Below are 26,154 nucleotides of genomic sequence, written 5' to 3' on the forward strand. Positions count from 1 at the left end.
TAATCAGCACCGAGCACCAATGGAAAAGTAACCCAAACCGTGTGGACTCTTGACCTTTGGGTCCATGAATTGTATGGAAACTTTGCCTGCTGACATTTAGAATTCCTTGTGGATAGGATGGGCAGACCTAAGCCATATATGAGTTCTTAGTGACTGTGGGTCTGATTTGTTTCCTGTCCTGGAGGAAACTTACTGACTGTGGCTCTGGAGGTGATCATTTCTTTGATGTTAAGAACCTGTCAGTGTAATGTGTTTTCTTTGAGATGGGGTTGGTCTGTAAGGTTAAGAAGTTAACTTTTGTGTAACTTAAATAGCAGTGGTATTTAAAAAAATAGTATTTAGGATATTGATTAATGAAGAAGTATTATTGCATTAAGTTTTCTATAGACTATCCTGATTTTTTTGATCTCCCTCTAGTGGGCAGAAAATATTTTAAAAATATAATGTGGAAGGGTTTATTCATACTGGGTATATCATAATTTCAGCTTTTTAAAAAATTAAATATATTATTTCAGAATCATTGATAAAAATATTTTATTACTTTGTAGGTGTAATAGTGGGTCCTTGAATGTTGAAGATGTTCTTACCAGCTTTGACAATACAGGAAATATTTGTAAGTTATATACCACCTCTATAGATGTATATTTAATATTTTATAAAACTAATTTAACTTTTTTAATATTTTCACAATGTTTATTATATTTACTAATCTATCTGTATTAGACTTGTATTGTCTTTAGCTGAAAATTAAGCCTTGTATAAAATGCATACTAAATGAACTGTGGCACTTTTTACCTTGTGCATATGTGTGTGGGGGGGAGGCATGTACACACACACACGCGCACACACACACACAGTAGGTCAGAAGGACCATGAAGTCTCCAATATTACCCTTTTTGTTTCTTGTTCACAGTGTGACAATGAAAGTCACAAAGTTAATCCAACTAAGGATCTATTTCTTTTATTACTGTGTTTTTGGTGCTTTCTCTCTCTCTCTCTCTTTTTTTTTTTGGTGGAACCGGGAATTGAACTCAGGCCCTTGCGCTTGCCAGGGAAGCGCTTATTCCACTGAGCCATCTCTGGGCCCCTTTTTGGTGCTTTCTAGTCAACTCTCTTCTGCTTTGCACTTTGACTACAGGGTAAACCCAGAGCATACTTTCCATGATGCTAATGTACTTGTACTGTGTCTTTTTTTCATGAGCCATTACAGTGCTATATAATATATTGAACTTTCATCTAAGCCTCTGATTAAATGGTGACGTATTTCTTCACTGAGAAAAGTACTTAAATAATTCTTTCTTTCTTTTTTTTTTTTTTTTGAGACAGGGTCTCACCAAGTACTTTGGGCTGGCCTTGTGCTCACTTTTGTAGCCCCCAGGCTGGTCTTGAACTCGCAGCAATCCTCCTATCTCAACCTCCCAAGTGCTGGGATTGCAGGCATGTGCCCTCATGCCTAGATTTAAATAATTCTACAATAATGTCATGCTATGAAAAAAATCAACCAAAAGTATCTTTATGTCACTGAGTTAAAAAAATAATGAAGTTCTGTACTCTTTGTTACTCGTTGGGTAAGATATTTATCCTAAGATAGTGAATTATTAGTGAAATGTGACTATTTAAAATGCAAAAGTAAAAAAAAAAATGCAAAAGTAGTACTTGTACTGTTTCTCCAGTAAATCTTCAGAATTATAATTATTATCTAAACATACTTTAGTAATAGTGCTGCTCCATCATATATAGAGATCTTTCATTGATAAGGTCCAGTAATACTCAGTAAGTTTTCTGTTCTGTCCCCATCGTGGAAAGCATTTCTTCCCTGTGCTGCTGGCCCCGCCCGGTCCTCCTTTCAGTGGAGCTGCAAATTGAGCCTGGGGCCCAGTGCTTATCACTGACTCACATTTTTTGTATAGAAAGATTGTATTTTGTCCCTAAAGAATCTGTAAGTACCTTAAAGTTATTCTAAAGTATTTAAGATAAGGTCAGCTTCTCTTTGCAGACTTAACTGAATTCTCTCCCATTTAGGCAGATGTCCTATTTTCATGGGGGCCTAGGCAGGGAGTACTTGTGCTGGTTGGGGGGACAGCCCCAGGCGGGGGTAAGGTTAAATGTGATGATGTCACCCACAGGCCTGTATCGTTTTGGAGCATGATGTTGGAAGAAAAGTGTGGAGTTTTTGACTCAGTAATGTAAAAAAGAAAATATAATCAAGTATTGTTCCTTACAACTCAGTATGAAATAGGGCCACTAGCTGGCAGCATTATATAAAATAAAAGCAAGTTCCTGAAGGTCCAAGTTGTTACTGTGCTGATGAACAATCATCTCCTCCTTCTGTGACTTTCTCCATGTCATCGTGTGCCCACACAAGCACAAGTTGTTGCAGTACAGAAAGGGGACATTGCGTGGAATTGGCGAAGGACAGTTTTGAAACTCTGGAATGTGACCCCCTTACATTTGAATCCTGGCTTAAGCGTCATCCTGAGCAATTTGTGCTATCTCTGTGAGCGCCAATGCTTTTCATTTCTAAAGACTGTATGTAACATGTAGAGCGTGTACAGCACCTGCGTTCCTCCTAGTTGACCCTCAGTGTATGGAAGCTGCTTACTAATTGTTACTCATTGTGAATCCCTCTTAAATTTATTTTTTTTCTAGTAAAATATAGTAATATGTACAGCTTTGTTTTTATCAATTACAAATAAATTTCAATTAAAATATTATTTTGATATTTTAAAATAAATATTTTGCTGTGCCGGCCCCACCCCCAGGGTGCACTGAGGTGGCAATTGAGACTGGATGTGGGAGCGCGTGCCTGTAATCCCAGCTCTTGGGAGGCTGTAAACAAGCACATCACTATGAGTCCGATCTAGTAATGAGACCCTGAATACCCTGTAGATCCTTCCCTTAAAAAAAGAGAATATTTTGATTGAACTAACAAACCAGGAAAATTAGATAAAATTACTAAAATAGTTTATTGCGATGCATTGTTTTACAAATCTAAATCTAAATATTTTGTCAAATATTAGAAATGGTAACAAAAATCAGACCCATTAAAACATGTTTGGTGTAACCTTCATATTACCTCTTCCGCCCACCCCCTTTGGTATTGGGGATGGAACCCAGAACCTTGACACTGAGCTCCAGGGCCTTGCTAAATTGCACAGGCCATGCTTGACCTTGTGCTCCTCCTGCCTCAGCCTCTCGGAGTGCTGAGATTAGAGCCATGCACATCGCACTGGCTTATATTTTGTTTTTTTAGTTATTTAAAATTTATTTATTTGGTACAGAGTCTCGCTATGAAGCTCAGACTCATAGTGATCCTCCTGTCTCAGCCTCCCCAGCACCGGGATGACAGGCATGTGCCACTACACTTGGTTTCGGTGGCTGGCTCCGTGTTGGACTGGCACAGCATGCCGTACCAGGGATCAAACCTGGTCCCTGAACTTGCCAGGCAGGTGCATAGAATGCCGAGCTATCTTCTCCTTCCCTTTCATTTATTTATTTATTTATTTATTTATTTATTTATTTGGTGGAACTGGGGATTGAACTCTGGCCCTTGTACTTGCCAGGCAAGTGCTTATTCTACTGAGCCATCTCCCCAACCCCCCCTTTCTTTTTATTTTTTTAAAAAATCTATTGATGCTTCACTTAATAATAAGTTGGGGGCTGGTGAGATGGCTCAGTGGTCTAAAGCACCTACTTAGAACAAGCTTAGCAAAACACAGGAACCGCGGTTCAATCCCCAGCACCACATGCTAGCCAGCCCCGCCCCTGGTGGGCTGAGCTGGCCACACACACACACACACACACACACACACACAAATAAATAATTAAAAAAATAATAAGTTGGTTAAGTCCTATTCCAATAAATTAAACTTGGTTATGACTTTTATATAATCTTAGATATTAAATAATCATGGATTGAAAAATGATTTTTCACTTGATGCCTCAAAAGTTTGATTTTTTTTTTTTTTTTTTTTTTACAAATTGTGGTTATTGGGTTCAGTTTGTGACTAGAAAACCCAGCAGAGGGCGCCACACTCATAATTCTGTCTCGGTAGAGTTAATTGCAATAAATAACTTGAATAGTGGTGGTAAGCTTTCACCGTATAAAAATGTAAACATGTATTTACAGGTTGCCATTTGACTTGTTTCTAATGTACTTAATATAGTAATCAATTTAGTGATATAGATTTCTCATGCTTGATATTTTAGTACAATTTGGTTTTTATTTTGCTTTAACTGTCAGTTTAATTTTTGTATTTCTAGCTTTAAGAAAAAGAATATTTTTGGTCTTTTAATCTTGATAGTGAAAGTTATATACAAGAATATTGTTCTTAAATCATCATGAGAGTAAACTGAAAGATATTTAAAATGAGGGAAAATGTTTCTAATCTTGATTCTACGATAATAGTATTTTTTTGGTCATAGAAAAACATTAAAATATTTTAGAGCCACACAAACCTGATACGTGTTTATTATAAACCACCTACTTGTGGTTTAGCAGAACTATTGATATCACATTTGAAAATCAGGTAGTGACTGTACTCATCGTAAATGTTCAAAGATAAAAGTATCAGCCTCGCCTCTAGAATTTGCCATGCTCTGACCAAAATGCCGTGGAAAAACCTCCTTAATTTTGGGAAGTAAATAGAACATCTAGTTTCAAAAGATTTCTTAATATACTGGAAAATAAAATATTCTTTATATTTATTTTTATTGTTTAGAAGTGTTGTTTTTAAATATCTTACCTTCACAATTAATTGCATTTTTGAGCTATCCTTTTTTTTGATTGAATTTTTGAATGGTGTAAGATGAGATTAAAATTAATTTTATGCAGAATGACTTATTTCAGCATAATGACTTACTGCTGTATAGTATATGATCCAACCTTATTTTTATATATTTATAATTGCTATTGTCAGAAGCAGTTTTCAAAAGTCAGTTTCCCTTTTTGCTTATCTTTAGGGAAAAAGTACACTTACTTCATTTTTGTTTGTTTGTGTGGTTTTTTTCCCCAGTACTTAAAAGCCTGCTTTTTTCTGAGATATCAAAGCTGCTTTGCAGAGAGCACAAGCCTGCTATTGATTTGTCCTGCCTCGCAGGGTGAGTCCAGCTACCTCAGGACGCGCAGGATGACATCCTTCACCTCCAGCGAGGTGCTGGCTGCGGCCGCGTTTCCTTTGACACGCTGCTCAGACACCTTGGGCGACGCAGCAGTGTGCTGGCTGTCAGCACTCTGGAAGGCTTCTCGCTTGCTTCCTCTGTGTGTGTTTCCAGCCAGTACTCTGACCTCTAATCGGAAGAGCCCCACCATGCTAGGTCTCTCCTCTCTCCAGAGTTGCCTCTTTCCTCAACTGAAATTAGTTTTTAGAAACTTGATTCCTCTCAGGGATTACCTAATTCAAATCAGTATAATTATTTGGTATTTATACAGCATCATCTGTGCTTGGAAGTACAGTAACTTCATTTGTGCATTTAAAAAAGTATGTATTCCCTTATTTGATAGCATGAATAGATGAGCCAATACTTCCCATGTAATGTATTGTGTATATAAGCTCCTGAGGGATAGGAGGTCAATAGCTGTTTGTATTATTGCTATAACTTTCTGTGACTTAGAATTCCTGTTAATATTGTAGCTTAAATTTGGGGAATCTATTGGTAAAAACCTCTTCACCATTCTTTCACATGTTTTTCCTCCTAGCTGGGCTATAGGAAGAACACATTTGTAGACCCTTTCTGCCATATATGCTCTTATATAGAGCAGTAACGATTGTTTCCCCGGTGAATCCTAGAGCTTGCCTGGACTTTTGGTGTAGTGTGATAGTAATTGATTGTGGGGCTTTCCTAGTGGTCTGATAGTAGGTCCTGTTTTGTGATATACCCAGTTTGTTGTGAACTAGTAATCAATATTGTTCTTATTAACATAAAACATATTTTCACTTTTTAATATCCATTTAAGAAGCCAAAGTTTAAAATCTCTCAGGCAATATAGGTAAAATTACGTTTTCCAAACTTTTAGAACCATTTCTTGATCTTGTATTATGTAATGAAGCATCTATAATATTAGTGGGACTATCAAAGCTTCAAGAATACCAGCTTCAGTGTTTTCTTCATTCATATAAAGTATGTATTTAGTTATGTAAAGTGTATGTATGTGTATATGGTGCTGTGCATGTGTGATACATGCATGATATGTCTACACATGTACTTTATATACACATGTTTTATATTTATACACACATATACACATTTTAGTAAAGTAGTTTAATTTAAAAATGAGAAATTTGGGGCCGGGGAGATGGCTCAGTAGAATAAGCGCTTGCCTGTCAAGTGCAAGGGCCTGAGTTCAATCCCTGGTTCTGTTTAAAAAAAAAAAAAAAAAGAAAGAAAAAAAGAGAAAATTTAAGCATTTATATATCATTCATTACTCTATTTTTCAATAAGTGCCATGGAAAGAGCATGAATCACTAGTCACTGGCAGTTCTTTGAAAAAGTCTGACATCTATGCAAAATGAAATAAGAAACAATAACTACTTAGTATAACTACTTTATGCTTTGTAGTATAAGTTGGACCATGTAAAAACAGTAACTGTAAATAATACTTTTATTTTTCCTTACTGGCATTATCTGCCTTGTTCTTGAACTTTTCACTGTCTTTGATTTTGAAAAATAGTATAAAATAGGAAGTACTTACGGTGTGTGCTATCCTGTCTTAGTATTTTATAGGACTTTGTTATATAAAAATACAGTGTAAAGATACAGAACTAAAACCATGTGGCACTACTGCAGAAGTACACACGTAAGTCAGTGTTTTAGTACAGTGTTCACAAAGACCTGAAAATAAGTGATTTATCGTATGATTAATTCTAATTTACACTAAGTAATTTCAGTGAAAGAAAAGGATAGCTTTTTCAATAGGTAGTACCAAGAGCACTAACTGGGAATTTTTTTTTTTTTTTTTAACTTGCTCTTTCCTCTCTACTATCTATCAGAGTAATTTAAGAGCAGTTAAATATTTAATTAAAGCTCAAAACATTCATAGATGTGTCAGATGAATACCTGTATTATATTCCAATGAGGAAGCCCTTCTAAGTGTGACACCAAACTCCATGAATTTAATAGATTGACCAAAGATTTAAAGATACTTTACTTTTGAAGGTGGCAGTTATTGTTTAAGATTTTTACTTTGACCAATTTTACATACTTTTATCTGGTGATCTGAACAACTTCATTGAAGATAACACTGTGCAGTATAACAACCACTGTTGAGTACTTATCTTGTTTTCTTTTTTTTGAAATTATGTATCAATTTTAATGTCTTATCTATTATTTTTCTGTTCTCTTTCAATAAAGAATAAAGACACTTTATTCAAAAAGCAGCATTAAAAAGTTGAAATACAAATGGTAAAGTGGTAATTGTTATTTATGACATATACACAAACATATATTCTCTTTATTGTGTAAAGAAGTTTTGCAAATCAGTAACAAAAGGATAGGCAATCTGAAAATCTGTAAGAGGATAAAACAGCCAAAAGTTACAAACAGATATTTTACATAAGAAATGTTCTATAGAGACATCAAATGATTATTTCCTAATAATCAAGGAAATGTAATTAAACCAATGAAGTATTTTTGTTGCATTGGTAAAGACGGAAGAAGTGATAATGCATTATGAGGAATGGGTATTCTTAGACATTGTGGTGGGAAAATAAATTGATTCTGCTTTTTCAGAGGCAATTTAGCAGTATGTTTCATTTTTTTTTTTTAAATGTATTTGCTACAGGGTCTACAGGCTCTCACTCCATGGATCAGACTTGTAGCGATTCTCCTATGTTTCAGCCTCTGAAGTGCAGGGATTACAGGTGCGCACTGCCACGCTGTCTCAGTGTGTCCTCGGGGCGGGGCCGGCATGACATGCTGGGGATTGAACCTGGTCCCTGTGCCTGCCTAAGCAGGCGCTTTAATTCACTGAGCTATCTGGCCAGCCCTTTCAAAATTTTAATATATTTTTCATAATGTATATGAACTAATAATTCCTGGTCTAAAAAATAATAAAACCATTATATAAGGCATTTTTTCCCTTTGTTTTCTTTTTGAGACTCTATGCAGTTCAGGCTGGCCTTGAGCTCACTTTGTAGCCCAGGCTAGTCTTGAACTCGCAACGATCCTTCTGCCTCAGCCTCCTGAATGCTGGGATTACAGGCCTGTGCCAACACGTCCAGTTTACATAAAGCTTTAGTAAAGGGATTTACTGTAGCACAAGGAGTAACTGGAGAAATGTAAATATTTAATTTTATGCGACTGGCTAATTTTGCATGATCCATGGAATACAATACTGTGTCGCTTTGAAGATCTACAAACTATATTAGGTTAAAAAATCAGTATGGTTAATGTTGTTTTATTTCTGCAAAATATGTACACTGATTAAGTATGCGAATAACTTGATTATGCACAGAACTGTCACAATACTCTGTTGTTGGGTTATGCACAATTTGCATTTTTCTTCATACTTTTCAGTATTGTTTGAATTTTTAGGGAATGCATTGTTTTTATAAGTAGGAAAACTGAGTTTTATTTTGAAAAAATACCTAACTTCCAAATTATTAATTTTTTACTGAAAACTGTCATAAACCTGAAATTGTTTGTGATAGTACTGTGAAATGAAGTAGAAATTTATTTTACCAGATGTAAAATAGAAAATACTGGGCTGGCGAGATACCTCAGCAGACTAAAGCGCCCGCTTAGGCAAGCTTAGGCAAGCGCAGGGGCCAATCCCCGGGACCACAGGTGGGCTGAGCCGGTTGAAGAGTCAGGGCATAGTGGCACACTTCTGAAATCCTAGTGCTGGGGAGGCTGAAAATAGGAGGATTATCATGAGTCCCAGCTGTGTAATGAGGGCCTGCAACAAACAAATGCATTAAAAAGAAAAAGAAAAAGAAAAAACCTTTGTATTGTACTTTTCTCTTAGATTTCAGAGTATGTTAGATGTTAATCTCTTAGTCTCCCAATACTTTTAAGAAAGATAAAGTCATTTAAGCTCTATATTAGATCAAGGGACTACAAAGAGGCAAAAGTCAGTCAATGGCACCCTGTTGAGGTTTGAACATAGTTTATTTTAATTTTAATTTTTATTTTTTGGCACAACCGGGGATTGCACTCAGGACCTTGCGCTTGCCAGGCAAGCGCTTATTCTACTGAGCCATCCCCCCAGCCCATGGACATAGTTTATAAGTCACAAAATAAGTTTATAAGTTAGAAAATAATTTTATCAGGTTGTCAGTGTATTCTTTCGTCAGGGTGTGTGGGTAGTCAGAGCCTTGAAATGAGAGAGGAGCCCAGAGCCAGTGGGGAGCTGGCGGTGTGCAGCCCTGGCACTGTGTTTGGCTCATGTCCTTCATTGGAATCACAGTATACATGTGGCCTTTGATTCCTTGTCTGTGTTAGAGAAGATAGGGTTAGGGTAGGTCTGGAGAAGGTAGTTTCCTTAACCGTATTTCACTGACTCCCTTGGTTCAACGTTGTCAGGGCACTCTTTTCTTTTTGTCCAGTGTTGGGTAATCATTCCTGTAAATCCAGCAGAGTTCTATGCATCTGTTCTTTGTGTTCACCAGGGGAAAGACATTTAGGAGATGTCTCTTCATAATACATTTAAAAAACATTTTAATTTGAAGTAAAAAGATCAGGGAGTTGGAATGGTTTTCTTTGATAATACAAGGTGAGGCTATTATGAAAAAAATCCTGAAATAAATCTTATAATCCTTTCTTGATTCATAAGTTTCATCAGAGCAACCCTTGTGTCTTTGTCAAAAACCTGTTAATTTCTCTCTCCTTTAAATGTTGAAGGGAGGTTCCTAGTTTAAGGGCCTCCATATTTTAGTAGAAGATATGCAAAACAAGTCCCTCCCTACCCCAGCAAATACTGTTAGAACTCCTTTCTGTATCTTCTTTTAAGTAGCTGCCATTACTTCACATTCCTTACAGTATTTTCAGGAACCCTGTCAATATTATCTTATTGAATATTCTTAATTTTATACAAGCTAAGCAAACTGGTACTTATGGTAGGATGATTTGCTTAAAGGTTTAATAAGTGATCACAGTGGAATTGAGAACCATTCTCCTGTATTTCTCAAAAGTTATATTTTCCCAAAGTGGTGTGAAATTAATTTTAAAAGTTCATGATGGGAATTGAAAACTACAAGTGGTAACTTGGAGGGCTAGAAAATAACTTTGGCAAGTGGCAAAGATTTCTGTGCAGTGGGCTGTGTCTCAGAGGAGACTGATTAAAGGTCACTGGAAAATGGGCTCTCTAGGGTTTGTGAAAGGTAGTTGACAATCTAATGGAGTGGGGATTTGGGGAGTGAGGATAGTGGAGAAAGAATGCATTTTCTTTTAATAGTCTTAAATCAAATGTGGGTTTTAAAAAATAGAAGTGCTTCTTTTTGTGACAGTAATACAATAGTAATAATGCTTTGTGTCTTTACTTAGCCCTTTTTCTAAGGTGCTTCTTAAGCTTATGGCCATGGTAATAATTTAAGATCTCTTACATAAACATAAGTCACACAAAGAGCTTAACAAAAGGATTTTCTTGTCTTTAGCGAGATCTTTGCTTTGGTTGTGGACAGCCTTGTGACTGTTTGGGCATTTGTCTGGCCTGCGTGTATTGTGCTACCCTTATGAATGCTCGATGTGAACAAAGTGTGTGATTGAAGGAGTTTAGCGTTCGTGTTAAGGTGCCTCATGTTTTTTGTATTCTTTCCGTTCACCCTTTACTCTCTACTCCCAGCTCTCAACTGAATATTCTTTTGTGTCCCGGGGAAGAGGGAAGGAATGAGGAAAGGTTTCAGATGATTCTGTGTGCAGGAGTCTGAAATATGGATGAACTATGTATATTGTACATACACTACACGCTCACGGTCTGCTTGCTGTAGTATCCTGAATCGGGTGAAATCTTTGTTGCAGATAGTAGACTCTTGCTTTGTCTGAAGCCTTTGCCTTTCTAGGTTATTGAAAGCTAGGCTCCTGTCATTGCCTGGGAGTCTTTGACAGTTGACATCACTTAATTTCTGATTAAAAGATGTGGTGCAATTTATACTTAGAACTAAAAAACATATAAAGTATTAGTTTTCATTGTGTGATAGGCAAAGAAAGACAAATAATATTTTGATTCTTCATGTACTTTTTTATTTGAATAATTGCTCACTTAATCAGAGCTTAGTGGAGGTTGGTTGGATTGCCATTATGTAGCTTATAGTCATGAAAACCACAAGTTCTCTGCTTTTCCACTGATTTTTCTATAAAGAAGAAATTAGATTAACAAATGTGTAAGAGGAGGAAGAGATTGATTCATATTGTTCAATTTCATATTTCTTAAGTTGTACAGATTTGTAGTTTATATTGTATAATTCAGCAGTCAATCATGTTCCATATATCTTAGTTATTTGCTTTTCTTTTTCTCCTAAAATAAAATTTAACCTCCTGATTGCAAGATCATGCTTTATATGTCTGCAATATTTATAAAACCTGGGGTACCATCTCAAAGGATGGTAAAAGTTCGTCCAGTACTAAACATGCCACAGTACCTTAACTATTTCACCTCTCGTCATGGTCTTTTTTTTTTTTTTAATGTTTTATTTATTTTATTTATTTATTTATTTATTTGTTTGTTTGTTTGTTTTGTGTGTGTGTGTGGCCAGCTCAGCCCACCAGGGTCGGGGCTGGCTGGCATGTGGCGCTGGGGATTGAACCGCGGTCCCTGGAGTGCATTAGACCACTGAGCCATCTCACCAGCCCTCGTCATAGTCTTTCACAGTTTTGTTACCATTTCCCTGTTTTCCTTTTCCCATCTGTTGCCATCTTATTATATACAATGAAATCACACAAAAAGTCTCAGAAAACAATTCTAAATCTTATATTTACCATATGACAAACCTTCTCTGCCTTTTTACGCCTTTGCCCTGTAATTTTCTATTACAGAGCCTAGGCACAAGCCTGTCAAGGCAGGATTTTCCCTGGATGACATGAACCTGGGGTAGGCAGCTTGGAGGGCAGGGAAAAGACTAAAGCAAACCATGCTCTTTGACTCAGACTCACTGTGTAGCCTTCTTTGCTTAGCAGAGTCTCTGTCTGTCTGTCTGTCTGTCTCTCTTCTCTCTCCTCTCTCTCCTCTCTCTCCTCTCTCTCTCTCCTCTCTCCTCTTTCCTCTCTTTCCTCTCTCTCCTCTCTCCTCTCTCCTCTCTCTCTCTCTCCACTCTCTCCACTCTCTCCTCTCTCTCCTCTCTCTGTGTAATTGTCAACAGTGTCTCCTTTTAGCAGTCCTGGTGTGGATGATTCAGAAGTGTATGTTCGGAAGACAAGGGCAGAGAGATTAGAAGCTTACATTAATTATTTCTATTTCGGTATGCCTCTCTGTCCCACCATGGTTCCTTGTACAAGACTGGCTCAAGTGTTACTCACGATGCATACACTGATTCATTTGAATCCCTGGTCTTACACAGATTCGCTCATTCTGCGCAGGGTTTTTGTAGATGATATATAAGTCAACAGAAGCGGAGGGAAGTCTAGGTCCCAGTTGTACAAGACATGTACCACGGGCCCCCTAACAGAAACTGAATTTATAACACATAAATGTTTGGAGTATCTGATACAATAATTGAAAAAAAAGAGCATTATTGCCAAGATTTTAGAGTAAGGATAATTCATATAAAAAACAGAGGTTTCCATTTTCTCTTAGGGAGAGAGAATGATGGAGTGGCCTGAGTCTGAGCACACATAGTAATCATTCTCTGGAGTGGGCAGGTCCTTTATTTTACCGTGATCCTCACCCTCCTACCCATGAACATTTGAATTTGCAAATGTTCCTGATACACACTATAGATTTGTGAGCCTTTAGCTGTGCTTGGTATAAGGGATGGAGCAGGCCCTTCACCATGAGCTACACCCCAGCCGTTAAATTTTTTTTCTTTTGACATGGTATCTGTGTGTGTGTGTGTGTGTGTGTGTGTGTGTGTGTGTGTGTTGCTAAGCTACTAGATTGTCCCGGTCCTACCTCAGCCTCCAGAGTTCAGGGAGTCTAGGTATGTATCACCATGCTTAGCTTACAAGGGTTTAATGCATCTTTCTCTTCGTATATTTTCAGATTATTGTCTACTTAAGAAATAGTGAGTTCTCACTAATCATTTTGTTTATAAAAGCTAATTAAATAGTATATTTGTAAATTCTCTTGGTGGTAGGTTGTTCTTTTTTTTTTTTTTTTTCCAGAACCGGGGATTGAACTCAGGCCCTTGCGCTTGCCAGGGAAGCACTTATTCCACTGAGCCAGCTCCCCGGCCCCAGGTTGTTCTTAACGTTGTAGGTGTTTATGTCATATTACAACTTAAAACTAAGCAAATACTGTTTTAATATTTTTCCATAGCCAGTATAATAAAGAAAGCATAATTTTTAAATTTAGTTAAAAGATGAAATGTATTTTTAAAATGAAAAAATTAATATAGAATTACAGAAGAAATATAATATGTTCCTGTGTGTGTATATGTATGCCTTCTTTTTTTTTTTTTTAAATTATTTATTTTTTTGTGTGTGTGTGTGTGTGTGTGTGTGTGTGGCCAGCTCAGCCCACCAGGGGGCGGGGCTGGCTGGCATGTGGTGCTGGGGGATTGAACCGCAGTCCCTCTGCTTTGCTAAGCTTGTTCTAAGTAGGTGCTTTAGACCACTGAGCCATCTCACCAGCCCCATGCCTTCTATATAATATATAAAATACGTAGGTAACTTGATCATCGTTTGCTGCTTCTTGTTTATTTGTATTTATAGGTCGGAAAAGAGCAGTCTCAACAAGTGTTTATTAAGTACCTGTTATGTGCTGCTTTGCATTTTCAATTCTCAAATGATTTTGCCACTTTACTACAAAGTACAGAGGAGTGAAACATTCTTTCTACATATGTTGAAGAAACTACTATATTAAAGTCAGGGTAAATATTTCAGTGTCTTGTGCATTCAGGTATTTGGATGGATTCTGTGAACTGGATCCTAACTATAACCAGCAAACATCTGTTTAAAATAATTAAAAATAACTACATTGTTTCACTCATAAATTTACCGTGCTAATAATTTTTAGGATATTTAAAAAAAATGGCTTGATTACTTTAATGACATTAAATAGAAATTTAATGTCATGAACATACTTAGAATATGATTTTATTAGTATACTTTTAAGGTCTAATATATTTTGAGTTAAGATATCTATGCAGTAATTAGACTATGTTCTTGAAGTCTTTGAAGGTTTCTGGCCTACTCTAGTCTGTCCTCTAAGTCTGCTACAAACCTCCCATCATGAAATCTCCCTTAACTATCATTCTGAGGATTCGTTATGTGTCTTTTTTTTTTTGGTACTGGGAATTGAACTCAGGACCTTGTGCTTGCCAGGCAGGTGCTATGTCACTGAGCTACATCCACCTCTCATTACATATCTTTTGTGTTAGATTTATTCCTAAGTCCCATAGCTTTTTTATTTAATCATCATCTTATAGGATTATACAGTACAGTATTCTCTTTAGAAAATAAGGGTAAATAAGTTTTTGAGACTTGGTGGTATTTTGGTTGATATAAAATGGTAGAATTTCACATACTTTTCTCTTTAAAATTTTATAGCAAAATAACTACTATGAAGACAATATGCAATGTATTAATTATTGTAACTGTCCTACTAACCTGTTTTGAAACTGTCTCGTTGCTATTTCTTTCTCAATAAAATTAATAATAAAAAATTATAGCAATGCATTATATGTTCCAGTGTTGGCTTTGAGAAATCTAATTCTGTTCTACTTATCATTTTTTGTGAAATCTGTACTTTCTAATAAAAACTTCTTTTGTTCCCAGTGCTCTGAAATTTTATGATTATAATATCATGATGTGGTTTATTGTCAAACATTGTGTTGGACGTTTAATGGTGGGTTTGTTCAACTTAGAATATTTTTCACTGCGAAATTTTCTTGAAAGATTTCTTTAATAATATGCTCCCTTCTGTTTTCTCTCATGTCTTGAGTCCTGGACAGATTTTTTAAATTATCAGTTTTGCAGCTTTTTGATATTTTCTTTATTCTCAAGCATATTGAATACCTGAAATTGGGTTTTTTTTTTTTTTTTCTTAGTTCTTTCCTTCATGGCATTGATTTTATATTTCTCAGTTTTTCTCTTACCTTTTTAAAGATGTTACTGGAAGTTTTTTCCCTTTTATTTTGTTTTCATTTAAATCTCTGTTTCCTTCATGTTATCTCTATTTTTTTTGCCTCTCTGTTACAATGGAAACTTTCACTAAGTATCTGGTGATCCTCAAGTATTATTTATTATAAAACTGGTTAGAAACTACATTGATAATCCAGCTTTTTGACAATAGGTTTCTATGTAATTTGGCTGGGCTATTTCTTTGGAAATCCTGGAAATAGATGTAGGTGTTTCTCTTGAGCTGGTCAATGTCCTAGAGAGGTAATATGTGGACTTACTCTAACATCTGTGTTGTTTTTATTGTACATACACACATTCATCTATAAATTTCATAGAACTGAATATACTCAGTAAATTCTTTGTAGATTAATGAATTTAATATTTAAAAACAAACCATAATTTAGATTAAAACATGATCTTTATCTTATAACATGTTCACTCTACACAATAATTTACTTCAGAATTCCTTTAGATAGGGGCCGGGGAGATAGCCCAGTAGAATAAGTGCTTGTCTGGCAAGCGCAGGGTCCTGAGTTCAAACCCCAGTCCCGCCAAAAAAAAAAAAAAATTCCTTTAGATAGTCAGTGTCTTTAATGTGTATAAAATTTCACTTCACGGGGGCCTTTTTATTTCCTTCAAAAAACACATTCACATTAGTATTACTTTTGCATATACACATACATTCTATATTGTTCTTTAGTAATGTCTTATTCTAAAAGAAAATATGTCATTTTGTTACACATTTGTGATTTTTCTTGCATATGTCTTTTTTTCTGGGAGAGTACTAAGAAAGGTTATTCATCTACTTTTTTGGTTTAGTACAATATATTTTAAGCAACTGGTTCCAAAATACATTCAAATAGCATGTCCTATTCCTTGTGAATTGCTTTCTTTGCTGAAATTTCCCACTCAGACCACCAGCAATCCCTTAAGTACTTTTCCTATCTGCTAATGCTAGCTTTTAAAAATCTACTTAATGTTACTCTTTTCTTTCTCTTTGTTGCCTGTGTCACTTAATATACCTCTGTGCCTGCTTGATATTGTTCCTCTCAAGGTCTTTATGCTTTTAGGATGATCTTTCCTGGTCTCTTTTTCTGGTGTCTTAAATGCTTTGCTTGGTTCTGTTTCTCCATTGCAGAGAGCTTAGTGGGAGAAGGAAGTGAATATGTTGGTGACTTAGAAATTGTGTATAGAACTTTGATGCACATGTACATGGTGGTGATTATTATAAAACTTGTTTCAGAAGGGATTTTGACAAACTTAGAGCCACTGATAGAGTTAAATACATTAAAATAGAATTTGTTTTAGTTGTATAGGGAAGGGAAAACAGGGAATGTTAAAATTTGGCAGTTGTAACAGGTAAATGGAAGTTCATTGTTTGGGCCTAAAAAGTCTAAGTATTATTTTTCATTCCTTTCAACCCATGAATCCCACCATTTGGTATCTATCTTTATGAGGGCCTATGTACCAAAGATGTTAATTACAGCATTATTTGGATTGGAAAGGAAAATAACTTGGAAACAGTCTGATACTACTCCCATTGCCAGTGGAATTGTTGGATAAATCATGGTGTATTCATACAGTAGATTATTATGTAGCAATTGAAAAGAATAAATTGAGTTGCATGCTGTATTTTGGAGAGATATCCTAGATGAATTGTTAGATAAGATTAGTAATATGAATAATGTGATCTTATTTTTATAAAAAAAATCTGAAAGCATATATCGTTATTACTATTAGATATTTCAAGGAAATTAGATATTTCAAGGAAATTATTATTAGGTATTTCAAAGGAACCTGAAGTGAATAGGCTGAAAAATTAACTTGTTATTTATTAGTCTTTGCATTGTTTTAAAAATGTGTGACTTTTGGGGGAAATGTGATAAAGATTTAAAAAGTACATGTAAAAATAAAATATTTTAAAAGTATCAGTTCAGCTATGATAATAAAAACATTTTTTAAATTTTAAGGGGAAGCTGGAATATATACTGAACTCTGCTATTGTGAACTTCTAACAGAAACTGCTAGCTGACAACTGAAAGTAAGGACTTGGCTATTCTGCATATTAATTATTATTTTATTTTATTTTTTGTATTTTAGGGAAGGGTCTACAGGATGTTAAGGTCTCACTACTAGATCAGACTCGTAGTGATCTTCCTGTTTACAGCCTCCCAAGAGCAGGGATCACAGGCTTGCGCCCCCACACCCAGTCTCAATTGTCTCAGCCTGCTCTGGGGGTGGGGCCAGCAAGGCAGGCCTTGGGATCAACACCCCTCCCCCCAGGCTCTTTAATCCACTCTTTGACTGGCCCTCTGCATATTAGTTAAATAGCCCTGGACTTTATGCCTAAATTTTAAGATTTTTGTTATGGTAATTAAATTGATATATTTAGTAAGAAATGTCTCATTTTGTAAAAGCCACTTTTAACTTAAAGCTGGCATACCTAGTTAGATAAGGGTCTTTGCCTGTGATTAGCAGAAACTGAGTCTGGTGTATTTAGATAAAAAGCAGTGTTTGTCAAGGAAACTGAGTATGTACTAGAATTCATGATTTCACTAGAAAGTTGAGCATTTCACTATGTGTTTTAATATGCATCCAATTATATTTATTTATTTATTTATTTATTTATTTTTTTGGTGGAACCGGGGATTGAACTCAGGTCATTGCGCTTGCCAGGGAAGCGCTTATTACACTGAGCCATCTCCCTGGCCCCTATGCATCCAATTATATTCCTACTCTTAGAGCATTGCACTGACATTTTGTAGCCAGGTCCCTTTATCAGGTTCCCTTTTTTTGTTGTTAGCTATGGTTTTTGGGTTTTTTTCCCCCTGTATTTTAGGGAGGGGTCTACAGGGTGTTCAGGGTCTCACTACTAGATCAGACTCATAGTGATTCTCCTGTTTATAGCCTCCCAAGTGCTGGGATTACAGGCGCACGCCACCCCGCCCAGTCTCAATCACCAGCACATCCTGGAGACAGGGCCAGCATGGCAGACCCGGGTTCAAATCCCCGGCCCCTGCCCTTGCTTGTGCTTTTTGGTTTTTTTTTAGAGGAAAAAAAAATAAGTAAAAGAGTTTCAGGACAGATTATTAGATACAATAAATACATTGTACATTGTCATCTTTGTAGTAGTTAAGTGCAAGAATGAAAGAGGCATATCATCTTGTTCAAACAGTACTAGCATTGGCCTTTTCAACAAACTAAGAAAAACTAGCTCTCTATCTTACGTATAAATGTATTTTTTTTTCTTTTCTCTTTACCCCATCACAGTTTGTCCTTTCTTTTGAACAGTTTCTATTTCACAGTATCTATTGTACGTTTTGGATCTTATTTACTCATTCAGTTTCTCACACTAGTGAGACAATGGGATGCTTATACCTATGGGCCTGAATTATTTCACTTACGAGTATGGTCTCAAGTTGCATTCATTGACCTATGAAAGTCTCTAATTTATTCTTTTTTTTTTTTTAATTTTATTTATTTGTGTGTGTGTGCGGCCAGCTCAGCCCACCAGGGGGCGGGGCTGGCTGGCATGTGGTGCTGGGGGATCGAACCGCGGTCCCTGTGTTTTGCTAAGCTTGTTCTAAGTAGGCGCTTTAGACCACTGAGCCATCTCACCAGCCCTCTAATTTATTCTTTATGGCTGAATAGTACTCCACTGTATAAAAAGACATTTAAAAAAATCCATTTCTTGGTTGATATGAGTTTAGGTTTTTTCTGAGATTTAGCTATTACAAATTGTGCTGGTAGAAACGTGGATGAACATAGATTGCTATAGTATGATGTTTTTAATTCTTCTGAGTAGATACACAAAAGTGGAATAACTGGGTCAGATTAGACCTCAAATCCTCGTTTCTTAAGGAATCTTCACAGTGTTTTCCACAGTGGTGTAATCAGGCTATACTCCAGGCAGCAGTGAAAAAGGGTTCTTTTTTTCTCATAGACACTCTAGCATTTTTTACTGGGTTTTTTTTTGAGAATAGCCATTCTTTCTGGGGTGAGATGGAATCTCTGTGTTGTTCTAACTTTCATCTCTCAAATGACCAATGTATTGAACATTTTTTCATGTATTGGTTTTTCATGTCTTTTAGTATTTGTTTTATGTAATTGGGTGAGCCTGTGTTTGATACATAATATGATTGTTATCTCTTCTTCTTGGAGTTTTTCCTTAACAGTATAGGGTCAGGGATATAGCTCAGTGGCACAGTGCCTGCCTGGCAAGTGTAAGGTCAGGAGTTCAATTCCTAGCACCAAAAATAAAAAAAAGTATGTAGTGCCCTTCTTTATCTCTTTTGATCAGCATTGTCTGTAAGTAGAATAGCTACTCTTGCCTTCTTTGGGGTTCTTGTAGTATGGAGAATAGTTTTACATCATTTGACTTCTAGTCTATGAATTTCTTTTTTGGTTAAATGTGCTTCTTGAATGTAGCATATTATTTGATTGTGCTTCACTATCCATTCAGGCAGGCAGTCTGTCTTTCTTTCTTTCTTTCTTTCTTTCTTTCTTTCTTTCTTTCTTTCTTTCTTTCTTTCTTTTTGTATTTTCATAAAGGTTTATAGGGTCTCACTACGTAGATTGGACTCATAGTGATCTGCCTGTATTCGGCCTCCCAAGAGTTGGGATTACAGGCACATCACCATGCCCAGTCTCAATTGCAGTCTCAGTGCACCCCAGGCTGGGGCTTGAACCCTGGCTGCTGCATCTGCCTAAGCAGGTGCTTTAATCTGCTGAGCTATTTGGCTGACCTAGTCTGTTTCTTTTAATTTGTGTGTATTGAGACCATTTACTTTGATGGTTATAACTGATATGTATTGACTTTTCTTTTTCAGGTTGTTTTTCTGTCACTTGTTTTTTGTCTTTCTCTGTTTAATTGGTTGCCCTGCCTGGTGGCTTCTATTGGTGTTCATGTGTTTGTGGTCTTTGTTACCTCTTTCTAATATGTTCTTCAGAGCATTCTGTAGAGTTGGTTTTGTGGTCATAAATGGCTCTCTATAATGGAAGTATCTTATTTCTCCATCAATTCTTTTTTTTTTTTTTTTGGTGGAACCAGGGATTGAACTCAGGCCTTTGTGCTTGCCAGGGAAGTGCTTATTCTATTCAGCCATCTCCCCGGCCCCTCTCCATCAATTCTGAAAGATAATTTTGAGGGGTACATGAATTTGGGTTGAGGACTGTTTTCTTTTAGGAATTGAAATACCTTCCTTGAGGCTCTCCTTGATTAGAGTTTGTGTTGTGTAGTCTGCTGTGATTCTGATGGGCCTTCCTCCAGAGGTGATACATTTCTTTTCCATAGCTGCTTTTAATATTTTGTTCTTGTGCTGAATTTCGGGACTCTTGATTGATATGTGCCTTGGTGTATATTTTTTTAATTTATGGTGATTTGGAGTTCTATGAGCTTCATTTAATTGTATGTCAAATTCTTTATCCATGTTTGGGAAGTTTTCTGCCATTGTTTCTGTGAAGAGGTTTTTAATGGCTTTTGCGCTCTCTCCAGCTTTGTCACTGATTCTAGTCAGTCTTCTGTTGTTTGCTTCATCTTGTAGGTATTGGATTGATTTTTCATTGTGTCTTGTGATTTTTATGGTACCTTTCTTTCCAGGTTGCTAGTCTCATTCCTGTCTTCTCGATCTGATCTTCTATCCTCACCTTCACTGTCTGCTGCATGTACTTTCAATGGAGTTTATTTTCTTCTACAGTTCTGTTTGGATCTGTTTCCTTATTCCGTTCTTTTCTGTGTTTGACATGATGGTTTCTATTATTTTCCTGAGCTTCGTTGTTTATCTGTGTTTACTTTATTCCTAGAACTTTTCTTTTTTTTGGCGGAACCGGGGATTGAACTCAGGCCCTTGCGCTTGCCAGGCAAGTGCTTATTATACTGAGCCATCTCCCCAGCCCCGTGTTTGCTTTAATGTCTTTTACTTTGATAGTCATTTCTTTTTGCACCTTAAAGATTCCCCCCCATGGCCCCTTGCACCCCCCTACTTTCCTGCTATCATTTCAGAGTATTCCATTTGTTAGTTTCTGATTTGCTCTATCTCTTTGTGCTTTGCACTTGTCCTGGGTGGCCTGAGTGTTTGGGACTGCATTTTGCTTTTTTGTTTGTTTTCTTTCTTTCTTTCTTTCTTTCTTTCTTTCTTTCTTTCTTTCTTTTCTGTACTGATGCTTGTAGATTTCTTACTCTGGATTGCCTTATCACTGGTATCAAGGCTTTCTTAGGAACTGTCTATCTCCAGTTGTCTTCTAGAGATAGATGATTGTTGTCTGTATGTCTATCCCAAGAACCTACCTTCTCAGTATATCAAGTCCAAGGAGTTGCTATCAGGTTGACGTAGGGCCCCTTACAATCCCAGTGTTGTCATACAGTGGGGAAAAGCTGGTTATAGCATGCATGACATCCTGTAAAAGTAGTTCAGTAGGCAATAACAATAGAATCAAGTACAGCCTGGCTACTGACAGACTGTGGGAACTATTAGCCTGATATGTACAACTTTAGAAGGAAGGTCTGCAGAAATACAATCCAACTTATACCAGGACATCATATGTGGTGATTTTCGACTTTGAGTAGAGTTATTTTATGCTGTTGTCATGGTGTTCATCAGGATAGGGGGTTGGATGGAGAGATGAATGATGTCACATGTAATAGAAACAAGGTTGGAGGGCACAGGATGATCAACCAGGTTTGGGTAATTGTGGGACACAGGAGGGAAAGATTGGAAGAGAAGGTCTAGGAGTTTTGAAGTGAATCAGAAAGACAAGAGACAATATTTACTCATATGAAAATATCATAAAATCAAGAGAGAGAGCTGGTGGAGGAGAGGACAAGTAGAATAACATAAGAAGGTTAGAGGTCATCTGTTGGATCACATTATTGGTGTTGCATGGGATATTTCCACGCCTCTGGTTTCATCTGTCCCTTGGATGGGCCTTAGCCAGGTCCTGCTGCATCGAGAGTGTTCCTGCAGGTCTCCAGGCTGAGTCCCACCAGTGGAGAGAGGGGCGGATCTTAGACTCCTCTTGCCAGCCTTGCTCTGCTGAGTCATTGGGGGTGTGAGCTCACACTCTCCGTGTTGCCTTTTATGGATTCAATTTAGTGAATTTTTACATAAATTACAATTTTAAAAGGGAAACATAGCATCTGTTAAGTTGTGCTTTAGTTAATAGTGAACATTGATTTACACTCTGGTTTATTATAAGAGGTATAATTTTTCAAGTGTTTGTGGATAGCCTCCACTTACATATATTATTTTAGACTTATTTGAGTGTCTTTTTAATGTCATATCATTATCTTTGTATATATCTTTAGTATATATATATATATATTTTAATATTTATTTATTTTTATTTATTACATTTATTTATTGTGTGTGTGTATGGCCAGCTCAGCCCACCAGGGGGCGGGTCTGGCTGGCATGTGGTGCTGGGGATCGAACCGCGGTCCCTGTGCTTTGCCAAGCTTGTTTCAAGTAGGTGCTTTAGACCACTGAGCCATCTCTCCAGCCCCTCTTTAGTATATTTTTGTGGGGGTTTTTGTTTCTGGTTTTAATGGTAAATTTCCCAGGGAGATTAATCATAAATGCTTTTTAGTGTTAAATTATCATTGTTAATTTATCTTGTTCTTTACAGTTTCCATTTTCTTAACTGGAGGGCACTGATTTTTATATTATTATGATCTTATAAAATCTATGGAACATATGCTTCTAGAGATTTGTTACATAATCATTAGAAACAAACTCTAATTTGACTATAGTTTTCAAGTCAACTGTCTGTGCTTCACAATAAACTTTTCAGAGGCTGAATCCCATTTTTATTGTAAGATTCAGTTATTTACATTATATATACTTATATTGTTTACATTACATATTTTAGCACAGGGCAGTCTGAAGTTTTAACTTTGAGAAACCTGGAATTCTTCCCTCTGTACCAGCTGTAGGGAATTCTTGTCCTTACGCAGGGCACAGTGCACTTACTGGCCGGTCTGGCTCCCTTGGCTCCTCCTCGCTCTGAGGCCACATGTTAGCTGGCAGTAGGGGTGTGGGTGGGAGTGGCGTGTCTAGGATAGATGTTCCCAGCTGGAATTTCCTGGCTTCCCTCTGTTGGCGCCAGTATGCAGCCTTGCAAATGGGCGGGAACTGGAAGGGGCAAGCTGTTAGTTGCACTGAGTTTCCTGCTTTGCAGCTGGGAACTTCAGTCACATGTTGAGATGTTGGGAAGTTAAGCAAATAAATGGCATGGATTCACGATCATGGGAGCCAAGTTTTTCAGTGATGCTATGAATCCATGCTAATAATAAATAGATAAATTACAAAAATGGAAAGTTCTATCTATATTAGAATATCATTGAAAAAAGAATATAATCTAATCAAGAACAGGTACGACACAGTTCCAGCGCCTCAGCACCAGTGGTACCTCCGTGGGGCGATTCTTTGCTGGGGGTGAGGGGCTATGCTGTGGCATCCCTAGTCTCAGCCTGCTGGACTCCAATAGCCGGTCTGTCTCCCAGCCTGCAGTCCCTCATTGTGAAAACTGAAAATGTCCTCAGACATTGTTAAATATTGCTAGAAGGTATCAAAATTGTCTACTTTCTACCCTATTTGAGAATGCTTAAGCAAGCAGATAAAAACTTGAGAAACAGGATGTTGATCTCTAAATAATTCACAAAATATTAACTATTAATTTATAACATACTTATAATTAACTGTACAATGGAAAACTCCAACAAATATCACCTTAACCAAGTAATAAAATTAATATAATAAAATTAATATTACAACTGGAATAAATAGTGCCATGTGCGTTCTGTGATGTACTGGAGCAGTATTTTTTTTGTGGCATTCCTGCCAAAAAATTATAAATCATGAGGAGAAGCAGACAAACCCAAGGTTGGGGGGACATTCTCCAGAGTAACTGGCCTGTACTCTTCAGAAATATCAAGACCATGGGCGACATGGAAAAATTACAGAACTATTCTAGATTGAAGGAAAGACATGATAACCTAAATAACAATTATGGATTGTATTCTGGACCTGAAAGGGACAATATTAGAACAATCAGAAATTTGGATGTAGTTTGTGGATTAGATGGTAATATTATGTTGGTGTTTATTTTCTGAATTTGATAATTGACTTATTACAGTTGTATAGAAGAGTTATCTGTTATCTAAACATACTATCCTTTTTTTCCCTCTCAAGGTATTTCACTTGTTGTTCTCTGTGTCTTTTCTCAGTTCTTCAGATGGGAAGCTCTATAGAGCCTGTCCAGGTCTTCGTCTCTGTCTGGGAAGTTTATATTTGTAATCCCATGGATAACTTAGTGGAATGTTGTCGAGTTAATGCCAGCCTACCACACCCACAGTGAGAATAAAGACACCAAGGCCTATCTGTAGTTATGGGGAGCCAAGGGGTCCTAAGTCCAGCCATGATGATGCCTATCTGGAACAAAGTCCTTGACCCAGGACTGAACCCAGGATCCAGCTCAAAAGTCCTGGCCAGCTCTGTATGGAAATAGGGTCACGCTCAGCCAAAATGCAGACAATTGCTCCTCTTTCAAGGAGAGTCCCCCAGGTCCTCCACAAAGCCCCATTTCATCAGTTAGGACCTGTTGTCATGTTTCAGGGAAGCCCGTGCAGTTCAGGCTGGCCTTAAACTCACAGCCATCCTCCTGCCTCAGGCTCCCCAGTACGGGGATCACAGGCGTGTGCCACCACACCCAGCTACACTGTCCTTCCTAATGAACACAACTATTAGAAATCTCTATCACTTTGTTATTTATTCATAGCATTTGTTATTCCTGTTATGACCTTATTTTTTTGTTTAGTACCTGAGTTCCTCTCCTAAGGGAAACCTGTGAGAGCAGAGGCCAATTTGTGCTGTGTCCTCAGCCCTAAAACAGTCTGTAAAGCAATACTTGATGCCCAGCAAGCTGTCTGGAGATGCTTGGCCAAGTGAGTGCACCTGTGTCTGTGTTGGCTGGTTACATTATGCAGCCAATTTGGATATGTGGAGAGGGCCCAGAGTATACTTTCTGTATTTTATGGGTGTTAGTATCTAATGAAATAGTGTTTTAAGACATGAAAATAGTTGTGTGTAAGAATTTGTGAATTTCAACTCCCTCCCAGGAAATGAAGCAGTTACTTTTTTTGGGAAATGTTTTATCATGTATACAATTAGGTTTATAAAAGAATTGATAATTCTCAAGCAGTAACAAACTTTTGGCTTTTTTTCCAAAGAGATTTCATTTTGAATACTATCTTTAGCATTGAGTTCTTAGAAAAAACCTTGTTACTCATTAATTAGGTCCTACTACTAAGAATATAAGTAAGAAATTGTTTGCTTCATACATGCTTCCTCTTATTTGAGCACATATAATTTACAGTCCTTATAGAGAGTACTTTGTACAGAATACTTCTGGGCACCAATATTGTTTATTCATAGTTGATGTTTGAGTGATTGTTATATGCCAAAGATTAGATTAAGCATGGAAGATACAAAAATTAGAAAGAAAATCTAATTTAAAAATCACAGTTGGGTGTGGTGGCATACGCCTGTAATCTCAGCACTCAGGAGGCTGAGGCTGGAGGATCCTTGTGAGTTTGAGACCAGCCTGAGATACAAAATGAACTCAGGGCCAGCCTAAACAGCATAGCGAGACCCTGTCTCAAAAAGAAAAAATCAATCACATTTGATTTTTAGTTTCTAAAGACTTAGAACTGAAAAAAATATGTATTTTATAGTCAACTAAATGTTTTAGATGAATGATCTTAAGAATATCATTTCACCTAAGTTTGCAGACCAAAATTTGAGAAAAAGGAGAGAAGCAAAGCCAACGTTTTGGCCCTAGCTTTCCAAGGTCAATTAAGACTCAGGACATATGAGAACTTGTACTGTAACGTCATGTAACTCAGTAGTGTCCCAAATTTTCTGATCAAGGAGATTATGGGGCCAA

At 36.9% G+C, this 26,154-nt stretch overlaps 1 protein-coding gene across 2 annotated transcripts in view; it reads left to right on the forward strand.

Moving 5' to 3' along the window:
• Camkmt (calmodulin-lysine N-methyltransferase) overlaps positions 1-26,154 on the forward strand; it is a 440,203-nt gene that overhangs the window by 33,790 nt on the left and 380,259 nt on the right. For both annotated transcript variants that reach the window (XM_004627671.2, XM_023711214.1), the window contains exon 3: positions 549-613. In XM_004627671.2, the coding sequence (XP_004627728.1) occupies positions 549-613 (65 nt within the window). The remainder of the gene's footprint in view (positions 1-548; positions 614-26,154) is intronic.

Source organism: Octodon degus, unplaced genomic scaffold, assembly GCF_000260255.1.
Source record: "Octodon degus isolate 3935 unplaced genomic scaffold, OctDeg1.0 scaffold00020, whole genome shotgun sequence".
NCBI lineage: Eukaryota > Metazoa > Chordata > Mammalia > Rodentia > Octodontidae > Octodon > Octodon degus.